The 21,351-nt window shown below is 39.3% G+C and overlaps 1 protein-coding gene across 2 annotated transcripts in view; it reads right to left on the bottom strand.

Annotated features, from left to right (window-relative positions):
- Positions 1-1,121: 1,121 nt before the first annotated feature.
- Positions 1,122-21,351, bottom strand: part of LOC123356965 (tyrosine-protein phosphatase non-receptor type 12-like) — a 98,727-nt gene continuing 78,497 nt past the window's right edge. Inside the window, exons 13-17 of one of the 2 annotated variants that reach the window (XM_045000219.1) lie at positions 15,801-15,878; positions 10,893-10,984; positions 6,498-6,528; positions 5,366-5,482; positions 1,122-2,432 (exon numbers count right to left, since the gene is read on the bottom strand). In XM_045000219.1, coding sequence (XP_044856154.1) covers positions 2,371-2,432; positions 5,366-5,482; positions 6,498-6,528; positions 10,893-10,984; positions 15,801-15,878 — 380 coding nt within the window. In that variant the 3' untranslated portion in view covers positions 1,122-2,370. Of the gene's footprint in view, positions 2,433-5,365; positions 5,483-6,497; positions 6,529-10,892; positions 10,985-15,800; positions 15,879-17,945; positions 18,501-21,351 lie in introns of those variants that run through there. The other variant, XM_045000220.1, reaches the window with a different exon arrangement.

The following is a 21,351-nucleotide window of genomic DNA, read 5'->3' on the forward strand; positions in this document are numbered from 1 at the left end:
CCTCTTCCTCGAAGGACCTGAGGAAGGAGAATGACCTCTCTTCCTGTTAGGGGATGCACCACATCTCAACCCAGTAACCACACAGTGTTGGCTACAAAGAAGAGTGCAGGGCCAGAGGACCTTAAGAGATCCTTGGTTCTGAAGCAGGGTTCATGGCCTGCTCTAAGAGGCGCTGTTTCAGACATAAGGTCTCTTGCCACCTTTATCCTCTTCTTAAATGAATTGTATATAGAGAACCTTTCCTAAATGTGCCCCTCTTGCAGGCACAACAAAAACCACGTGAGAGGGTCACTACTGGGGATAGCTACCCCACACAACAGACAATGTTTAAAACCTGGTAGGGGGATCACCCAGGGCAACTATCCATCCTAATTACTATAACTTAACGTAAGGGTACTACTAAGCTACACTAACAATGAACTATATACAATAAATTCCCAGAGAAACAGGAACAGTGTGAGGTGAAACACCACACAGAATGCTCCGACTCTAGCCTTGAGTGCTGAGAAGGAACTAAGGGAGGTGGGGGGTACTGCCCTTTAATAGTGAGGGGAAGGGCCAGAGCACCACCCAAACAGATACTGCTAAGCAAAATTCCCTGGCTTCCGTGTGCTGGGTGACACACACCTGACTGCAACTACGTGAACCACCACCAATTCTACAGAAGTTCCTAGCAGTCTGCTAGATTAACTTCTCACTGTCTAAAGCTTTCTGTTGTGGACAGCAGTGAGCCTGAAATCAGAGAAATGGAGGAAAAAATGACTAAACTGCCCCCCACTGTGGTAGAAAAGACACTGTCAAATCCATGACTAGTGTCCAGAACAGCAGATACTCATGTATGAAGGTTTCAGTAATAAAAACAGGTTATAAAAAAATCTTCATATGTTTTACTACTAAGCTCATTTCTACTGTTTTTTTGCATTGTAATTAGGCAGAATCTCTAAGAAAGTTGACAGAAAATATATATATTTTAGCATCCATTAGGTTCAGTTTCATTTTTACAGTAATGAGCACTGAAGAACTACTAACTTAAACAGCTGAATATGACCTGGCCCACCCCAATGTACTCTAGTTCACTTTTGAATAATATACACGTTCCTTATAAGTAAAAACACTCAATGAAATTTTGAGGTACTTTCTTTAATTTAAAGAGTCTATCATTATTACAGAAACAAAGTTTATAAGTAGAGAATCCTTATAAGGATTAATCCTTGGCATGGTATGCTGCCAAGATACAGTGTAGCTGCAAGGGCTCTATGTGAATCTTCGTATGATAAGTTGCTTTCACACATACACACACTTGCTGAATGATCAAAATACTATTTTTACCAGCACAATGGAAAATAATGGCTCTCAAATAGTCCCTTTACCAGTGTGTCCTGAAATGTTTGTACAAAAGTAGAAATACACACCATATTATACTGTAGCATTAAACCAGTTATGTAGGAAGTTTAGGAAATTCATCTCTATAAATTGAAACTTATGAAATATTAAAATGAAAACTAACGAATGTTGGTTACTTAGAATGAGTTCTATTTTACTGGCAGGTCAGATACATTTTTTTTGTTTTTATAAATTTCTAAACCCAGATGAACTCAAACACTGAAGCAACATACATAGGCTAAGAGAATTCAATATTGTTCCAAGGCACTTACTGAATCTCCATGACTAGATGAAAACCAGAACAAATTAGGTCTGACCAACAGTATATAATATAAAAATAACCTTTTGCTTACAATTTACAAAACGTATTACAATCTTTATCTCTGCAAACCTGCAATTCTGGCTGTATGTCCAGAATTTTTTTGTTTTTAAATCAGAAACTGTTTTCTAAAATTTCAGGGCAAATAATTTACAAATAAGATACACACAAATTTAGAACATGCAGAGATTTCTTACATCTTCTGTTAATATTTTATGATTGCAACTTTATCAAATTATATTCCTACTTGCCCTGTACATATACAAAATAATGCATACATGGTAATCAAAAGTTAGCAAAAAGTAGTCCATAAACTCAATTTGTCAAAAGTATCACTATATTAACAAATGTCTACAAGCAGCGTGTAACAGGGTTAAAAGACATTAAGGCAATAATACTTGGAAGTCAAAAATAAACCATATGTAATACTTTCTTCTAGGTGTAATAAGGCAGGTAGATGGCCCCAGCAAAAAGTTAGGTTGTAATACTGGAATCCACTGTTGTGAATAATATTTAAGGTTTTATGTGGGATGTAAAGTAAAAAGTGTACCATTCTGTAGTTATAACTACACTGTTGTGTGTTAGTCCCCAAAAAGAAAAGAGTGGAATACTATTTATTTAGTTTTCAGTGGCACTTGACTTTTCCAGAGTGACCATTTTCTTTTTCATCATGTCCATTCTGAGGGTGGCTCTCTTGGTCCTCTTGGCTTTCCACAACGGTTACCAAAACCTAAAAACAGAAAACATTTAAATTCTGTCAACTTTGAAAAAAGCAAATTCAGAAATATTAGCATTGAGAAGAATTGCTATTGTTAAAGCTGTTTCAGCATCTCCCACTTAAGATATTCCTATTTTCAGGGATTTACAAAACTTCATGTAGTCTCAATACAAGAGTTATAAACACAAGATGCTTGTAATAACGACAAACATGAACCAGATACTTTTATATTTCACTATTTAAACTCAAATTTGGAAGGTACTTAATCCACAACGCCAAATTACAGTCTTTTATAATTTGCTTATTTTATTCCCCCAAATACAATGATTTTGGAAAATTGTTTATTTCCTCAGGTTTTCATAACTATACAGTGAAAATGTGTTGTAATCATTAAAGCATAATTTTGCAGACTCTATAAACACGCAAGTGAGGATCGATTACATAATTCAAAACCCAAATAATTGTATGAGTAAAATATGACAATACATGGACAGTTTCAAAAAGGAAATTCAAATAAAAGTACATTACAGTATGCTCAATTTCTGAAAGGAATATACTAAGAAATTCATATTTACAGTAGCTACTCTACTTTATTGCAACTAAGAGATTAAAATTTACAGCACTAATTGTCAAAATCTTTAAGCGAGGTCTAGTGCCTAGTATAGCTAGGCTGGCAAACCCTTCTGTTGCAGATGTAGCTAATACTGTTAAAGTGCTTTTGCATTTTAGTAATATTTGGAAAATAACCCATAATAGCTTAATACCAAATCTGTTTGTGTGTGTACTTTTAGAGTTTTATGCTCCTAAAGAATATAAGAACAGCCGTACTGGGTTAGACCATAGGTCCATATAGACCAGTATCCTGTCTTCCAACAGTGGCCAATGCCAGGTGCTTCAGAGGGAATTAACAGAACAGGTAATTATCAAATGATCGATTCCCTGTCGCCCATTCCCAGCTTCCGGCAAACAAATGCTAGGGACACCGTCTCTGCCCATCCTGGCTAATAGCCATTGATGGACCTATCCTCCATTAATTTATCTAGTTCTTTTTTGAACCCTATTATAGTCTTGGCCTTCACAACATCCTCTGGCTAATTGTTCCACAGGTTTACTGTGCGTTGTGTGAAGAAATACTTCCTCATGTTTGTGTTAAACTTGCTGCCTATTAATTTCATTTGGCGATGCCTAGTTCTTGTGTTATGTGAAGGAATAAATAACACTTCCTTATTTATTTTCTCCATACCTATTATGATTTTATAGACCTCTTCAATATCCCCTCTTAGTGCCTCTTTTCTAAGCTGAAAAGTTCCAGTCCCAGTCTTATTAATCTCTCCTCATATGGAAGCTATTCCATACCCTGAACCTTTTCCAATTCCAATTTTTTTTTGAGATGGGGCGACCATATCTGCACGCAGTATTGAAGATGTGGGTGTACCATGGATTTATATAGAGGCAATATAGTATTTTCTGTCTTATTATCTATCCCTTTCTTAATTATTCCCAATATTCTGTTAGCTGTTTTGACTGTCGCTGCACACTGAGTGGATGTTTTTTAAGAGAACTATCCACAATAACTCCAAGATCTCTTTCTTGAGTGGTAAGAGCTAATTTAGACCCCAACATTTTATATGTATAGTTGGTATTATGTTTTCCAATGTGCATTACTTTGCATTTATCAACATTGAATTTCATCTGCCATTTTGTTGCCCAGTCACTCAGTTTGGTGAGATCCCTTTGTAACTCTTCTCAGTCTGCTTTGGACTTAACTATTTAAGTAATTTTGTATCATCTGCAAGTTTTGCCACCCCACTGTTCAACCCTTTTCCCAGATCATTTATGAATGTGTTGAACAGCACAAGTCCCATTACATATCCTTGGCGGGACTCCTCTATTTACATCTCTCCATTATGAAAACTGACCATTTATTCCTACCCTTTGTTTCGTATCTTTTAACCAGTTACCAGTCCATGAGAGAACCTTCCCTCTTATCCCATGACAGCTTACTTTGCTTAAGAGCCTTTGGTGAGGGACCTTGTCAAAGGCTTTCTGAAAAGTTTAAGTACATTATGTCCACTGGATCCCTCTTGTCCACATGCTTGTTGACTCCCTCCGAATTCTAGTAGATCGGTGAGGCATGATTTCCTTTACAAAAGCAATGTTGACTCCTCCCCAACAAATCATGTTCTTCTATGTGTCTGATAATTCTGTTCTTTATTATAGTTTCAACCAATTTGCCCGGTGCTGAAGTAAGGCTGTAATTGCTGGGATCGCCTCTGGCGCCCTTTTTAAAAATTGGTGTCACATTAGCTATCCTCCAGCCATCTACTACAGAAGCTGATTTATGACAGTTTACATACCACAGTTGTTAGTTCTGCAATTTCACATTTGAGTTTCTTCAGAACTTTTGGGTAAATACCATCTGGCCCTGGTGACTTATTATGGTTTAGTTTATCAATTTGTTCCAAAGCCTCCTCTACAGACACCCCAATCTGGGGCAGTTCCTCAGATTTGTCACCTAAAGAGAATAGCCCTCACATCATCAGCCGTGAAGACCGATGCAAAGAATTCATTTAGTTTCTCCGCAATGGCGTTATCTTTGAGTGCTCCTTTAGCATCTTAATTATCCATTGGCCGCACTGATTATTTAGCAGGCTTCCTGCTTCTGATGCACTTAAAACACTTCTTGCAATTACTTTGAGTCTTTGGCTAGCTGTTCTTCAAATTCTCTTTTGGCTTCCTAATTATATTTTTACACTTGATTTTCCAGAGTTTATGCTTCTTTCTATTTTCCTCAATAGAATTTAACTTCCATGTTTTAAAGGATGCTACTTTTTAAAAGTGCTACTAAATGGAATGTATACACTGAATGAGTAAACATTTATATATTTATGTACTCAATTTAAACAAATACATAAAAGGGTCAGTTTTGAATGAACGGCAATTACCAATATCTGTGATTTCTACTGGAATTTCTGTAATTTGACCTCTTATATCAGAGGAACTGGAAAGAGGAATCTGAGGTATAGGATCAGCTGGTGTTTTGTTGCCCATTTCAAGATTATCTGGAAAACAAGAGATTTTAATATAAATATGTTAGGCAAGCACTTTTTGTGGTATTCTTAATTTCAAAATGATGCTTTCAAGTCAAACTTGATTCAAATTTTACCCTCTGTAGAAAACAGCCTTTATAAAATCCATGACTAACAGAAATGTTTTTATTCCAGTAGAAACAGTTTTTTCTTTTAACACTTCCCTGAAGTGCTTGTAACCCAGGCACTGCAGCACTGAGAACTGAAAGTATTTATAGTAAAGTTTCAGCAGCTGAACTAATACCATTGGTCTTCACTGGCCAAACTTAGAGAAATCCACATATTAAAGTTTCACTTATTTCAATATGAAGTAAAGAAGATTTAAAAATTCCTTTCCGTTTTTATCTTCTAACCAACTAGTGTCAAAGGTAACTATGTAAAATATTATTTAAATTCACAGTATCTGTAATACATTCATATAAGTAGCTATATTCATGCTTTCCTTTCAGCTTGTATTTGGTGCTTCTGAGCAACAGAACAGAATTCATTTGAAATACTTCAGGCTTACACCAATTTATTTTGGAGCTTCATTAATGAGGTTAGTGTTTGTGAAAATTAGCTCATACTGTAAAATAAAATGAAAATTAACTCAATATTTATATAGTACATACAGAAGTAAAAGAGTAGTTTGGAAATGAAGGTGAAAAGATAAGACTTCGTTTGTACATTAGTATAACAGCTACAATTGGGTAGGAATAATTTTTAAGTCAGGTTGTTGTAAACCTAACTATTATTGTGACGAAGTGCAACAGGCTATAGGCTACAAAAACTATGGTAGATTTAAAAAAGGATAAAGAATTTAAGATGTTTGGTGACTATGCAATGCACATCCCCTGCAGCTAGATCAATTCAGTAGCTAGTGCAAACAGGGTAACTAACTCCTTTTGGCCTCCCACCATTACTTCAAGGTAATTCACAGACTAGTAACAAGGCAAGTTGTTAGTTTGAAAGTTTCATTTATATTCAAGAACTAAAATCAATCACTTACCAAGCTTTACACATCCAGCTGTTTTCAAGCCCTGTTAATATGAAATATTGTATTTTAAATGTCTGTAGCATACCTCAAAATAATTTGTTAAAGAATGTCTGAGATTCAAGATAAAAGCAAACATTTTTGGAAGGAGATACCATAAGCAGAATTGGAAAATTTTACACTTCCTACCAGTGGTGTAGTCAGGATGGGACACTTGGGTGGGCGGGCAATGACAGGAGGGTGGGGGGCCCACCTCCCCCTATCCCTTCCAGCAGGCCTTGCGTAGGGTGATGGAGGTTCTGGCCAGGGTCCCCCTGGGGCCCTGGATGCGCACCCAGCTCCGGGAGGAGATGCAGCTCTCCAGCATGCATGAGTCCCAGCACCTGTTCTCGTCCCACAGCCCCACGCCAGGCCTGGCTCCCTGAGGAGGCAGGCCTACCTTTTTTGAGGAGCTCCTCTGTCGCCAAGCCGCACACTCGCTTGCCTGCCCCTCCCAGTGGTGGATTACCACTGGGTCATGCCTAAGGGGCCCAGCCAATTGGGGTGCCACCATCCCCCAATCCGCTCCGCCCGGCGCTTCTGCCAGAGAGCAGGGTTAGGTGTGGGGGCTTGCCCCGCTTCGCTCACCTAGGGCTTCTGTTGGGGAATGAGGCCAGGGCGTGGGGGCTTGTGGGCACCAGAGCAGGGGCAAGCCCTGGTGCCTTGACCCCACTCCCTGGCTGGAGCACCGGGCAAGCAGGCAGAGCCGGGCAAGCACTGGGGCCGGAGGCTACAGAAGACTCAATGTAAAAGTATGATAGACTCATGGTAACAAGAGCTGATAGTTAATACATGAATTACTGTTAAAATCATTATTTCCATTCTGGAATGCTGGCAAAATAATGCAAGTTCTGATGCATTAAAGATGACCTGGAAAGCTTTTAAAGTTTGTTCACTTTTTCATTTAGTGATTAGGGCCCTACTAAATTCATGGTCCATTTTGGTCAATTTCACAGTCACAGGATTTTAAAAATTGTCATTTCATGATTTCAGATATGTAAATCTGAAACTTCACAATGGTAAAACTGTAGGGGTCCTTACCCAAAAGGTGATTGTGTGCATGTGTGGGTGGTGTCACAAGGTTATTGTAGGGGGCTCGCGGTACTGCCTGCCTTACTTCTGCGCTGCTGCTCATGGTGGCGCTGCCTTCAGAGTTGGGTGGACAAAGAGCGGCAGCTGCTGACCTGGAGCCCAGCTCTGATGGCAGCACTGCTGCCAGCAGCAGCTCAGAAGGAAGGATGACAGGGTATAGTATTGCCACCCTTACTTCTGTGCTGCTGCTTGTGGGGCACTGCCCTTAGAGCTGGATGTCTGGCCAGCAGCCTCTGCTCTCTGGCCACCCAACTCTGAAGGCAGCACAGAAGTAAGGATGGCACTACTGTGATCCCCTACAATAACCTTGCAACCCCCCCCCCCTCACAACATCCTTTTGGGTTGGGACCCCCAGTTTGAGAAATGGTGGTCTCCCCCCATAAAGTCTGTACAGTATAGGGTTCTCAATCTTTCCAGACTCCTGTACCCCTCTCAGGACTCTGATCTGATGCGTACCCCAAGTTTCACCTCACTTAAAAACTACTTGTTTACAAAAATCAGACAAAATACAAAAAAAAGTGTCACAGGACACTATTACTGAAAAATTGCTGACTCATTTTTACCATACAATTAGAAAATAAATCAATTGGAATATAAATATTGTACTTACATTTCAGTATATACTATGTAGAGCAATATAAATAAGCCATTGAAATTTTAGTCTGTACTGACTTCGCTAGTGCTTTTTATGTAGCCTCTTGCAAAACTAGGCAAATATCTAGATGAGTTGATGTACCCCTTGGAAGACCTCTGCATATTCCCAGAGGTACGTGTACTCCTGGTTGAGAACCACTGGTGTAAGGTAAAAGTACACAGAAGACCACATTTCACAGGGAAGACCAGGTTTCATGGTCCGTGATGTGTTTTTCACGGTCATGGATTTAGTAGGGCCCTATTCATTGTCCATGAAGATACATTTCTACTTTATTTTTGTCAAAATCCACAATTTCTTGCTTTTTATAAAAGTAAAAAATAGCTATTCTGATCTTTCCAAGAGTAGTTTGGGGGACTTCAGGTTTGCCTCCAGCTGACACTTCTATTGCATATCTAACAGAGGCAAACATACCACTTTCTATACCCTCTGTACTTATACAGTGCTAAATTGATTTAAAGTTATAGTATTTTTATTGAAGATGCTACATTGTTGCTTCCCAGCAGAGTATGGGAAGCGGGAAACAGTCAGTAGCAGGAGCTCAGATGACAGCTCAATGATTAATGTGATCATGGGGTTTGTGAGCTGCTGAGGGCAAATGGGTGTCCCCAAAATGGCAACATTCAAGGAGGAAAGAGAAGGAAGTTGTATTTAAAACATTAGGACTTCAAACATACATATTAATATGAGGCCTGTTACAAAAACGTTACCAACAAAATTAATTCATGTCACTATTAAATTTGCATTCAGATTGTTCCTTTCCCTTATCATCTTTCATATTCCGCTATCTCAGCACAGCAGCCATCTAACACAGAGGAGGGCAAACTACGACCCACGGGCCACATCCGTCCCACAGGACCATCCTGCTTGGCCCCCGAGCTCCTGACCCCTCCCCCGGTGTCCCCCTCCTCTGGAGCCTCAACTCGCCGTGCCACCAGTGCTCTGGGCTGCGCGGCTAGCTACAGCTGGGCTGTGCAGCTGCAAGCTCCTGCCACTCTGAGTGGCATTGGGGGTGTGTGTGTTGGATAAGGGGCAGGAGGTTCTGGGGTGCAGTCAGGGGACAGGGAGCGGGGGGGGCTGGATAGAGGGTCGGGTCCCGGGGCGGTCAGGGGACAAAGAGCGGGGGGGCTGGAGGTTCTGAAGGGGGCAGTTGGGGTGCATAGGGGGCGGGGGCCAGGCTGTTTGGGGAGGCACAGCTTTCCCGACCCGGCCCGCCATACAGTTTCACAACCCTGATGTGGCCCTCAGTCCAAGAAGTTTGCCACCCCTGATATAGCATATTAGTAATGACTGCAATAATGAATAGAATTAAAGTGGAATTGACTAACCAGTTAAGTAGCTGCATGATTTGGTCACCACTAGCACAAGATCATACTAAATCTCTAGCATAGTTAGGACAGTTTATTACATAGGCTGAGAATTTAGTCTTCCATCCTACAGGTTTGGACGTTTTTTTGGACATTTTAATACTCTCACATGTTTTCAATTTATTTAATCAACTTTCTATCTTGTGGTTGAAGTCAAGGCCACTTCTATTATAATGTGGAGGAGCTCTTAATGGGGACCTGCAAAGAAATACACTGGGCTGTGCGCAATGTTTCTTGCCTTTTCTTTTTTTGAGCTTCTTAATGATATGAAGAAAGCCTGTAAGGCTGAGTTTTTTGGTTTGTTTTATTTTTTTCCACATTAAAAATACAAGCCTTGGGCAAAAGCTTCCGAAGTGCTTAAGTATCTTGGGAGCCTATGTCCCATTTTCAAAAGACTTCTAAGTGCCTAAATCACTAAATCATTTTGAAAATGTGAGTTAGGTGTTCTTGGAAATTTTACCCATAGTCTACCCTGACAGACAATGGACAACTGGAAATTTGTCATCATATTTCACTTAGCGTATTTGAGACATTAAAAAATGATTTTTATTTTACCTGTTTTTGTTAACCCCTTTAACTAAAATCACTTGGATGGCAAAAAGCTCCCAACCCACATTTCTCAATCATGTAAGACCTCCTCTAACAGTAAAACCTTCATATTCTTTGTACTTTTAAGAAAAACACCTTTTGGAAAATATCTTCTCAAGATCCTTATACATCAAAGGATAGTCATAATCCTAATTTACACAGTAATCAATTTTTTCTTCATTGCAGGTCACCTTTAACATGTCTACAATTTTGTATGGGGCAAGGATTGGTGAAATGTAGTTGGTTGCAATGGAAAGGAAAGAGGGATTGTTCCTAGCAATATAACTTCAGAAGGCAAAGGAGAGTCGTTTGAGTGTAGGTAGCATTTAACTCATTTCACAGAACGTTCAGTTTCTGATTTTAATTTTCACGCCTGTTTGAAGTTAGAAGACCTCTGTGCTACCACTTCATGTGAAGTACTGGTGACAAAAAATGCAGAATGTTAGCACTCAAAATTCAGAACAACAGCGTAGAAAAGCAGCTCAGGTTTAATTTTAAAAATTAAATTGATATAGGTCACCAGTTAAAGCAAAGGGGGAAGTTAACTTGGTCAGTTGAAGTTTATCAACAATTATAACATTTAAAAAAAAAATTCTTTTACCATTTGGCTGTATATTCAAAAGGTTAGTTCCAGAAGCTAAAAATTAACCTGTACTTGTCACTCATACTTACTGTAGATTCTGTTTGTTCAGGAAGATTCTGATCTTGCAGTATATGCCTTTCAGCAGATTGTGAAAATGTAACAGGCTTGGTCAAAGGTGCATCTAATAAAAATGAAATTTTAAAATCAAAATATATTTCAGAAATGTATACACTGTGGTCTCCTGAGTTTCAATACCACACCAAGGACCTTCTTAACAAAACTTTAGAGATAAGTTACATTAACAACCTTTTCTAAGAGGTCTTTAAAACAAACAGTATTCACAATATTTCTAAGCAACATTTTGTTCAAGACACTTAATGAAGAACTTCCAAAATTACAAAGTGCCACCAATCAAAATGCAAAATCACAAAATTCCCTTTTTTGTTTAAAATTGGATAGAATTTCCTACAATCAGGGAATTCCAGTTGGTAGGCAACTGGGTTAGTTTTTAGGTAAAATTTAAAAAATGCAATACACCAACTGCAAAAAAATTTATACCCTGAATATATACAACATGCAAAACTTGGATATGCATTGATAGAGTCCACTAAATTCTATTTTGACATCTCAGGCTAGAATACAACATTATATACAAAAGAAATATTTTAGAGGGAGATTAATAGATATTTATAAAGTCACAGTTACAGACGGTACAAAGTCAAGAATTACAAACCCAAAAATTCAGAGCTAGGGTTAGATCTGAAATATCAAAACATGTCAAGCTAAGGAAATGCACAAATAACCATAATTCTTCCCTGTAGTGACACCATACAAAAATATGATTCAGATTATGGCATTTTAGCACTTGTCGTCTGAATTAAATGTTTAAAGACAGAATTTTCTTCTCACGTCTCTACAGGACAGAAATAAGATTGTTTAGGTACTGCAACTGTACATTTTTATATCTTAAGGTGCCTTGATTTCTTTCAGGTTTAACCTTCAGTCCGAATTTCCTGGGTTTGTAACACTTTCTTTTGAGATAATTACAGCATCCCTGATTTTTTTTTTTTTTTAAAAAAGCTTTAGTACTCAACCTTAATTCCATTTTAAACAATTTTTGTTTGCAAATTTCCTTTTAAAAATGGTTCTTACATGGGCACTACACAAATTCCAACAATGTTACGATGTGATAATTTTAATGATTTGAAAATATGAAGCAAAAAACTTTTTATTTTAAATGTTAACTTTTATGACCAGATTCACCAGTATGCTTAGACCTGCCAAGCAGTAAGAATGTACACACACCTTCTCCTTTAAGTTTTTCCTGTCCTCCAAACTCTGTGTACAAACATGCCACCTAGTTCTCTCAACTGCCTGGATCCTGCATATTTCCTTGTGCACCCCGTTTTCTCCTCCCTTTCTGCTCTCTCTTGAATAGATCTGGTTCAACAGGTAGCTTTTGTGGAGACATATTTAGGATTAATGGTCATTTTTTGCCATTATTTTTCATAACAAAATTTGCCAGGGTTTAGCGCATTAAATCTTCAGAGAAACTGAAGAATTTACCCTCATTCAAAATGGCCTTCATCTCCCATTGTTCTCAATGAGAGATACCAAGTCGCACTCAAAATGGTGGCCTCCTATGCTGCCAGGAGGTAGAAGAGAACACTCCAGGAGAGATGCTCCTCTCAAGATGGTCACCAAGTGGTTTCAGTCTGTGTCATGTCTCATTGTTCTCCATCATTTTGAAAGAGGGCTGTTCTTTGTGGATTTTCTGTAGACCATTATCTACTATTTGCTGAATGAGAAACTTTTAGTTACAAAAAGTAATTGGGGAATTTTTAATTTTTTTTTTTATTCTTTAAATGTAGCCTGGACAAGATTTCAGTGAGTTTTAACTATGTGAGAAGCGTGAAGGGTCTGCATTATTCCATTACAGAGATCATTCAGGACAAAAAAATTGTTTGAATAGGATGCTAACTTGCTTAAGGAGCCCATTTTAATTAATTTTGATTCAGACAAAACTGATTTATTTATGCATTCTCAGAAAATAAATACTATGCTCCAGGAGTAAGTGCTCTAAAAGATGTGTGGAAAATCCAGTTCATCCTTAACTATGGATTCACGAATGGCACTTTCACAACTCAGGTAATTTCTATAAGAATTTTTAATGAATCAGTAAAATCAGGGGTTGTACCGTACGACTGGAGAATTGCTAACATAGTTCCTATTTTTAAGAAAGGGAAAAAACGTGATCTGAGTAACTATAGGCCTGTTGGTTGGACATCTGTAGTATGTAAGGTCTTGGAAAAAAATTTGAAGGAGAAAGTAGTTAAGGACATTGAGGTCAATGGTAATTGGGACAAAATACAACATGGTTTTACAAAAGGTAGATCATGCCAAACCAACCTGATCTCCTTCTTTGAGAAGGAAACAGATTTTTTAGACAAAGGAAACGCAGTGGATCTAATTTACCTCGATTTCATTAAGGCATTTGATACAGTTCCACATGGGGAATTATTAGTTAAATTGGAAAAGATGGGGATCAATATGAAAACTGAAAGGTGGATAAGGAACTGGTTAAAGGGGAGACTACAATGGGTCGTACTGAAAGGTGACCTGTCAGGCTGGAAAGAGGTTACTAGTGGAGTTCCTCAGGGATCAGTTTTGGGACCAATCTTATTTAATCTTTTTATTACTGACCTTGGCACAAAAAGCAGGAATGTGCTAATAAAGTTTGCGGATGACACAAAGCTGGGAGGTATTGCTAACACAGAGAAGGACCGGGATATCATACTGGAAGATCTGGATGACCTTGTAAACTGGAGTAATAGTAATAGGATGAAATTTAATAGTGAAAAGTGCAAGGTCATGCATTTAGGGAGTAATAACAAGAATTTTAGTTATAAATTGGGGACACATCAGTTGGAAGTAACAGAGGAGGAGAAGGACCTCGGAGTAGTGGTTGATCACAGGATGACTATGAGCCGCCAATGTGATATGGCCGTTAAAGAAGCTAATGCGGTTTTAGGATGCATCAGGCGAGGTATTTCAAGCAAAGATAAGGAGGTGTTAGTACCGTTATATAAGGCACTGGTGAGACCTCATTTGGAATACTGTGTGCAGTTCTGTCTCCCATGTTTAAGAAGGATGAATTCAAACTGGAACAGGTACAGAGAAGGGCTACTAGGATGATCCGAGGAATGGAAAACCTATCTTATGAAAGGAGACTCAAAGAGCTTGGCTTGTTTAGCCTAAACAAAAGAAGGTTGGGGGGGGATATGATTGCTCTTTATAAATATATCCGAGGGATAAATATTAGGGAGGGAGAGGAATTATTTAAGCTTAGTACCAATGTGGATACAAGAACAAATGGATATAAACTGGACACTAGGAAGTTTAGACTTGAAATTAGACGAAGGTTTCTAAGCATTAGAGGAGTGAAATTCTGGAACCGCCTTCCAAGTGGAGTAGCGGGGGCAAAAGGCATATCTGGCTTTAAGACTAAGCTTGATAAGTTTATGGAGGGGATGGTATGATGGGATAGCCTAATTTTGGAAATTAATTTGGCAACTGATCTTTGATTACCAGCAGGTAAGTATGCCCAGTGGTCTGTGATGGGATGTTAGATGGAGTGGGATCTGAGTTACTACAGAGAATTCTTTCCTGGGTGCTGGCTGGTGAGCCTTGCCCACATGTTCAGGGTTTAACTGATTGCCATATTTGGGGTCGGGAAAGAATTTTCCTCCAGGGCAGACTGGCAGAGGCCCTGGAGGTTTTTCGCCTTCCTCTGCAGCATGGGACACGGGTCACTTGCTGGAGGATTCTCTGCAGCTTGAAGTCTTCAAACCACAATTTGAGGTCTTCAATAAGTCAGACATAGGTTAGGGGTTTGTTACAGGAGTGGGTGGGTGAGATTCTGTGGCCTGCATTGTGCAGGAGATCAGACTAGATGATCGTGGTGGTCCCTTCTGACCTTGAAGGGTATGAGTCTATACAAAATTTTCTAGAGCATTACCAATCTGCTCAGACCTGATTTACATTAATTCCTTTTATTTATTTACTTAATAAAGCCATTGCTGGTTTTATAAGTGAAGTATACTGATAAAGACCCAGTGACTGATTTATTAGAGTTGGAAGTGTTATCTGTTTCAATATGTTACAGTAGCACTGTGCTAAATAAATGTAACAATATCGGACTGGACTGCTGCTTCTGCTGGACACAATGGAGTCAGGCAACAGGGAGCTGTAAACAGCTCCCTTATTCTCTGCACAACCCTAGACATTGCTTAGAGCAGCCTAATGCTATTCTATGATAGGGACTGTTGCCAGCTGATTTGAAGGACCATCTATCAGCTAAGGAGAGAGTAGTATAGCATACACCAGCCACACTCCCTCCCCAACCCCTGCGTTGGAGGTTACAAGTATACTGAAGAAGCAGACAAGTAAATCTTTAGTGGAGAGGGGGAAATACAGCCACACTTCTATCCCTGCACCATTCTCTTCAAACTATCCTTAACACAGTGTTACAAGCTTTTAGAATACTGTATTTTAAGAACATATCCTTTTTTCAGGAAATGTTGACAAGCCATAAACTCAATTTTTATCAGCACTCCCACCAGCTGTATCCAGGTGCATGTATTAATGTATTACTATGCTAAATGGATGTAGGTATAGAGAGCATACTGATCAAGTTTGCAGATGACACAAAGCTGGGAGAGGGGGTGCCCATACTTTGGAGGATAGAGCTAAAATTCAGAGGGATCTTGATAAATTGGAGAACTGGGCTATAGACAACCAAATGAAATTCAACAGAAACAAATGTAAGGTGCTACACTTAGGGGGGAAAAAGGCATGGGTGGGAAAACTGGCTTGATACCTTTTTAATTCTTTAAAACAAACAAAAAGCAGCAGCACTCAGAACTACTGTATTGGACTGGTATTATTTAGAATTATTTTATTCCCCAAACCTGTAAAACATAACAGAAGAGACTCACTCTGTTCACTTGCTAATACAAATGATTCTGGTGTTCTTTCTGGTAGTGGGGGAGAGGAGTCTTCACTCACATCAGCATCTAAAATCAAATGTATTACTGTAGTTAGACAAACTGAGAATGATGTAGCTTTGTTTAAGCAAACAGAATTTTTAACAACGCTTAATAGGTCAATTTTTACAAGTCCACAGTATAAGGCATTGTATAAAGAAAAGTTTAAAACCAAATACAGATGCAACAACAGGTTTATACAGCAAATGAAACCATTTCCTCTATCATTCTCATATTTTAGTGTGCAAACTCTTTGGGGAAAGGGCAGTGTCTCTGTATTGTTCAGTAATTAGTTCACTGACAGTGTTCAGCAAATCAAATAGATGAAAAACTACTTTCTGTTCAGATGCCTAATGTTCTTCAATTTGTGCTTGGAGGGGGAAGAGTATCTCCTTAGTGGTGTTTGAGAAGTTTTTAGTAATAAGCTCAAAACAGTAATACAAATAAAGAAAAAACTTACTGTGCCTGTTTAGAGCAATGAAGCAAAAACAATGTTTTGTGCTACCCACTCTGAATTTAAAGAGAATTAGGATGTCTCTGTACTGGAGAGCTCTGCTATTGCTTCTTGAACCTTGAGGGTTGTGTCAGTGCCAAAAGCAATAGTCCAGTGTATCCACAGTAGCCATTTCGTTTTACTTACAGTTCTGCTCTGTGATAAATGAAGGGGAAGGGGGCAGCTCTCTTTTATGGAAACCCAGCCAGCCAGTTAGCTACAAAATCCCTGTTAGTAGCTGTTCTCTACTTGCTTTACAGGTAAAGGGTTAAAAATCCCATGGGTAAAAGGGAGGGAGTGGGCACCTGACCAAAGAGCCAATGGGAGGGCTAGAACTTTTTAAAATTGGGAAAAAAAATTCCCTTTGTGTCTGTCTGTTCTCTGGAGAGAGGAGACACAGAGCAGCAATGCTGTAAGAAGCTTTAAACCAGTTATGAAAAATCATCAAAGGATACCTAGGAATTACTTATTTGAACCCCAGATAAGCAAGTACATCAGGGAATGTCTAGGAAGATGTGATTAGGTTTAGCTCTTATTTCTTTATGGCTTGTGGACGACTCTGTGCTAACCCCAAAATGCTTTTGTTTTGCTTGTAACCATTAAGCTGGACCTCAAGAAAACTATCTTGATGCTTAATTATTATATTTGCTCTTTTAAAATCTAGCAATAGCCTAAGTTCCAAATATATTTTCTTTTTGTTTTTAATAAAATTTACCTTTAAGAACAGGATTGGGTTTGTGTGTCCTAAGGTTTGTGCATGTTTAATTAGCTGGTTTCCTTCGTTATCTTTCTCAGCTCTTCCCCAGGGATGGGGGAGGGAGTGTAAGGGCTCGCGGGTACCCACAGGGAGGAATTCTCATGTGCGCCTTCCTGGGTCCAAAGGTTTTTTTGTTTTGTTTTGGGCGCACTTGGGTGGTGGCAGCATCTACCCATCCAAGGTCAGAGAGAAGCTGTAATCTTGGGAGTTTAATACAAGCCTGGAGTGGCCAGTATTAAATTTTAGAATCCTTGCGGGCCCCTACCTTCTGCACTCAAAGTGCCAGAGTGGGGAATCAGCCTTGACATGCCTCATGTCTATACACAGCACACTAATCAACCTTTGTAGGCACACTGCCTCAAGTTTTTAAGCCCACAATTTCAGGTTTCCTGAAACAATGGCTTGCTAGAGATTTGAAAAATGTTTCTGCAAGCCCATGGAAATTATGAGAGAAGAGGGGTCAAAATCCCAACTCCTTTAGAAACATAACCATTCATATCCATGGCCTGTTTGCAAAACGGAAACAAAACAAGACAATTTTCTACTGGAGGTAAGAGAAGACTACTATTTGTTATTAAATATTGTTTTCTTTGCTGGTGGTGGGTTTAACTTTATGTGACAGCTGTTGCTGATCCCATTTTGTAAATGTGTATGATTTTGATTAAAGATATTATAGAAAATGAGGTAGTCTGGTGTCCAGTGAGATTTAATGATACTATGAAGGATAAATTTCATTAAGCAGAATAATTTAAAAGATATACTGAAAACCATCTTTATTTAACACCACATACAGGCCAGCTGAAGTAATCAATGCAAAAATGCATAATAAAACAAACAGCTTGTAACTAGATACTGTAGGGACAGGAATTGCATCTTCTGTGGATTCTCATGGTCTTTTTGTTAGTTCTGATGAGGGGCAGAGTTGCATAGGAATGCCCAGGAAGAAGCAGGTAAGAATGGACAGTCCAATATGTAGTGCTCATGTCTAATGGCATGGTACTGAAGAGCTGGAACAGAATGCACGTGCAGGGAGCCAGAGGGGAACAAACTGCAATTTGCCTCTTGCTCTGCATTTATTTCCCGTGAAGAGCTCCCTGTGGTACTCTTTTCCCAGTAGGCTCATTTCCCTGTCACAATAGATGTATTCCATCATGGCTTCTCTGTCCTCTTCCCTGAATGTACACAAAAAAGGTTGACTGTCCTCAAACTTCTATTTCTTGTCCTCCACCTCAACTTCTATTGCTGTATATTTTCACACCCCTATGATGGTCACCATTTCATCTCTTGCTCTGCCTTAGCAGAAGACAGGTCAAGCATCTGCTCCTTGTGGTGCTGCCTGTTCACTATCTTGGTGTAACTAACATTTCCAAATTGTGGCCTTGATGCAGTAGTGGTTTCTAAACTGAGAAATAAGGAGAGAGTCAACAGGCATATTAATGTATTGACCACCCTTGAAGTATCAAGGAATGTCATAAAAGTAGCATTCATTTCCCTTTTAAATTCAAAGTCTAAAGATAATCTGTAAAAGATTTATTTTAGAAAACTTAATATGAGCCCTTTTTGCTTCATTATGATTTAGAAAACTTTTGGGTTTGTATTTTTACCTGTTGCCTTTGAAATATCAGGAATACGAATTTATGTCTTTCCCAGTTTTGATGGAAGACTTACTGGATATTTCCAGAGAACATATAGTCAGCTCTCACATCTTAACAGAAAGTTAGGGCATGTTGAATTTTTAACAAAGGTTTCCTTTTTCCAAAATGTTAGTGACAGAACAAAAAGTGGCTACAAATACCTTCCTCTTTCCATTGTTAAGCTTTTACTCTAAGCTCTTATGACATTAATTTCAGAGGAGTAAACTAACAGCAATATATCTTGTTTAGAGGACCTTTCATCTCCCAAGTCCTCATTCGAAACTTGCTTATCAGCTTATGTCCAGAAAGAGACACTGCAAAGAGATCTTTCAGCACCCAGAACAGTTCTGGATAAGCCTTTATCCACATCAGTTCTGGATTTGGACCCATATGTCCTTTCCACCTTTCCTTGTTCCTCAACAGCACATTGACAGCTTTTTTGATGCTGTCCAAAATGAACTCAGACTAGGATAATATTCTCAGCACATCATCATCTAATGTGTCATAAATAGGTGTCTTCCACGCTGCTGTGGAGCAACTGTCAACATTCCAGGCCTTGTTGCACTGGACCTTCAGACCCTCTATCTTCTCCCAGAATTAATGATACTTTGCTTGGCGAGACATTTGGAACCCAGCTGTAAAACATGGTATTATGAATCAGTTCAGCTGGGAATAATCTGCTGGTTGCTCCAGGTTCTCATGAACACCCAAACACTTCCAAGCCAGCTGGACGCACATTTAAATGATGGTTTCTTCTGACATACTACAAAAGTAGCCTGGTAACTCAAGAGATTGTGAAAACACATGTACTGACATCCCAAGCATGTGCAATCCAATTTGAATGGGTGAAAGGCTTCTAGCAAATTTGACCCTTGTACAATACAGAAGCACCTAAACAACGATCACTGCACTGTAATGCACACTAATTGCACTTTTGCAGCTGTTATGCCAGTACTGTTCTCTACCCTGGTGATGCAATGGCGGAGATGAACAGATGTCACAATTAACTCAAACGACATCGACAAAGTCCATGAGCACTGGTGCACTGTTGAAAGTCTGGCATGTGGGCTTGCTGGCATGCCTGTAACAGTGGTTAGCATGCCAAATTTTTCTAGTATAGACAAGAAAAGTTCACACACATGTATACGGTCTCTTCTTTAGGGCTTTTAACTAATTATTAGCACTTTCATCTCAAAGTACTTTACAACCAAGCATCACAAATAGCCTTCATGCGGTTTGCACAGGGTGGCTGGCCTCTTAAATGAAGTGGGTCCAGCTTCTCTGGAGACTAAGTGCACCCAGTTGGGAGTCTAATGAAGGGGCAGCTGGCACCTGATTGGGAGTATAATTAGAGAGAAGACAAGACAGGAGAGCTTGAAAAGGACTGGGGAAGGACTCTATGAAAGGAAAAACTGCATGATAGCTCCTTAGAATCTAGGCTCAGGGAGGGCAGGAATAAACTATCTAGCTATGAAGAACAGCAAATCCCATCAGAAAGAAGACAGGCCCAAGATGTGAGGAGTAGCAGAAAGACTTCAGGAAGCGGTATGTCTGGGGAGGGAATAAACTGGGACGAACTGCAAGCAGCAGCATAAAACCTTAAGAGGAAGGTGCAAAGTCTGAAGAATCTGGTATAATAGGCTGAGACTGAGAAAAATAAAACCCCAATGAAAAAGCTGTTTGAAAAATAAGTGTCTGCATGGTAATCTTTAAAAGACAACATGGTGCATAGTCCTAGTGTGACATTGTGGATGATGACTCCTGTTCACCTGTACATGGTTGTGTTTAATGGAGAGTCCCACGAAATACAAAGAAACCCATCCGTTTAGGGGTGATGCTCCGCTGAGGCCTGCTCCATTTGAATCTTTTGTCAGAAAGGCTGAACTGCTACTGCAGCACTGAAAATCTTTATCATACAACCAAAGTATAAAGCCTAAACAGCCGTTCAAGGGCATTAAACACAATTTATAATCCTCATTTTAAGACCAGCCCTTGAATGTTTTTGCACCAGCATATTCTCTAATACAACACAACTGGTTACCTGGAAGAACTGCATTGGACCATTAGTTGGGGATTGGTCCTGGTTTGAGCAGGGGGTTGGACTAGATGACCTCCTGAGGTCCCTTCCAACCCTGATATTCTATGATTAAACATGGTTCAATCAGCATAATACAAGGGAGACAGGTGAACCCACAATGACCAGGCAGCACATATATGACAAACTAGAATCTACCACAATTTAAAACCTTAAAGGGGAGAGTCCTCTGCCTAAAATGTTTTATCAAGTCTTCTAGAAACCACAGTTCAGACTTCATTTTTAAGTTCTCTCACACACACTTCTGATGCAGCATTTCCATTGATCAAGCCTCTGGGTGCTGTGTTCTTCTTAGTCTATCATCCCCTTTATACCACACCTTGCATTCCCACCTTATTTACTTTTATGTCCTCACAGTATCCATGCCAGGAGAACATGGCTAACATGTTCAGACATGAGGAGATAGACTTGATCATCATCATCATCATCATATCTTGGGACTGACAGTAGCAAAATAGACAAAGCAACAGCCATGGGTGAGAGCACCAAAAGTCTGAGTAGAAATATATTGAAAATAAACAATT

The sequence above is a fragment of the Mauremys mutica genome, unplaced genomic scaffold (genome assembly GCF_020497125.1).
Source record: "Mauremys mutica isolate MM-2020 ecotype Southern unplaced genomic scaffold, ASM2049712v1 000101F_np12_subseq_7647038:7791248_obj, whole genome shotgun sequence".
NCBI lineage: Eukaryota > Metazoa > Chordata > Testudines > Geoemydidae > Mauremys > Mauremys mutica.